This window comes from Austrofundulus limnaeus, unplaced genomic scaffold (assembly GCF_001266775.1).
Source record: "Austrofundulus limnaeus strain Quisiro unplaced genomic scaffold, Austrofundulus_limnaeus-1.0 Scaffold129, whole genome shotgun sequence".
Taxonomy (NCBI): Eukaryota; Metazoa; Chordata; class Actinopteri; order Cyprinodontiformes; family Rivulidae; genus Austrofundulus; species Austrofundulus limnaeus.
In genome coordinates, this window is record NW_013952531.1 from 909,281 (window position 1) to 911,105 (window position 1,825).

General features: G+C 36.0%; 1 protein-coding gene across 1 annotated transcript in view; it reads left to right on the forward strand.

The window, feature by feature from the left end:
- The first annotated feature begins 515 nt into the window (after nt 1-515).
- slc35f6 (solute carrier family 35 member F6) overlaps nt 516-1,825 on the forward strand; it is a 9,150-nt gene continuing 7,840 nt past the window's right edge. The window contains exon 1 of the mRNA XM_014015451.1: nt 516-681. Within this exon, the coding sequence (XP_013870905.1) occupies nt 605-681 (77 nt within the window). The 5' untranslated portion in view covers nt 516-604. The remainder of the gene's footprint in view (nt 682-1,825) is intronic.

Consider the following 1,825-nt stretch of genomic DNA (forward strand, 5'->3'; position numbering starts at 1 on the left):
AACCCGTCCAGAAGACCTATACTATTTTTTTCTTTTTGAATTTTTACCTGGATTACTGAGATGCATCAGGACAGGCTATAAAATAACATAAAAATATAAAATTACCTCAAAAACACAATATAACAAACAAAGGAAATAGTACAGACACAGGTTTTACGATACTAAACAAAGAGAAATTACACTAAACGATATAAAAACGTTCTTAAATGTTTATAAAAATTTTACCCAAATTACAAACAACATAGTTTTGGCACTTTTTGGTAGGTTCAAGGTTGCATCTCTGTTAAAATAAATCACAAATTAATTCTTCCGTGTATAAAGTCATAACCAGGTTGCTTCTTCAGTAAAWGAACGTTCTGTGAAAGGAAACGACTTTAAATTTTCACATTTTAATCGAGATTTGAAAGACTTGACCACACTTTTTTTTTCCAACACCACCGGACGTCATTGAACGCACCGCGGTGTTTGCACAGCGGGTCAGCTGACACTTGTCATGTGGTGTTCACGGACAGAAATCTCACCGGAAAGCGCGATAATAAACCAACCCGGGTTAGCTGAACACACACAGAGCACCTCGGTGTGTTTCCTGTCTCACTGGTCCAACATGGCCTGGACAAACTACCAGCTGTTCCTCGCGGGACTCATGCTAATAACCGGATCCATCAACACGTTATCGGCCAAGTGAGTGGATTTAATTGTGTTTTTCTTCTTTTCTGTCAGGCGTTAAAGCGAGCTAAACACAGCTAGCATGTAACTGTCTTGAAATATAAACATGAATAAATCGCTATTACGTTTTTAGTAGCAGCAGAGTAGCTAGCAARTACCGTTAGTTTATGACAAAACGGGAGTTTTCTGTTATTGTGGTCAAACAGGAAGCATCACGTGACTTACCACGAGCAGATGTAAGATAAATTAATAAATTAATCTTAGCTCAGGAATCAAAACTCGCTCTGGTGTTTCAGTGACTTATCTCTGTGATGAATCTGTTTAATATGTGTCATCAGAAAAGWTAAATTAACTCATTTTATTATAAACTTATCTGAGTTATCAGGGGTGTCTCTAAAGGGGGGCCATGTTTCTGTTTAAGACCCTGCAGCCTTTCTCTGGTGTTTAATGTGAAATAAAACATATTCAGATAGTTTTGTTGTGCTCCTTAAATCTGCTGTACATCCCATCATGCTAGTTCATGTTGACTGAATGATAATCGTTGGGAATAATACAAATGAAAAACWAAATTAAAGCGAAAGACAGCAGACTTACTGTTTTTTGGTGATGTAAAACTTCTTCATCCTAGTTTTTATTAATCAATCAGCTGATGTATTTAATCCAAACCTAAACTATAGCAGGAGCGACGGCACAATTCTCCATTTTTAACAAATAAAACTGACCAATACCTGAAAAGCGTTTTAGTTTTATGGTTTGAACAAAGTCGTGATGTTTTTTTATGCAGTTGCAAAAAATAATTACACATTTTTCAGTCTTTTAGGAACAAAGCTCATCTTATTAGAAAACAGCAGAAATGAGAAGTGGTTTTGTTTGTGTTGTGATGTTAAACAAATGAGTCACACCAATGGTACATAACCTGTTAGCAAACTTTACATAGCATTAATTCACAAAAAGATTAATTTCAGGGCGCTGAACAAAAACATTCACAGACCTTATTACCTCATTTCACTGCAGTCTCCCRTCCTGAGCAGCATAGTGGTGAAAATGAAAAGAAACAAGAAACAACTCCCTTTTAACAGAGAAAACGTCTGTATTAAACAAAATGTAAATGATGAACTCCCTAACACAACAATCTGTCTGTTTGGTATGTACCAGGAGT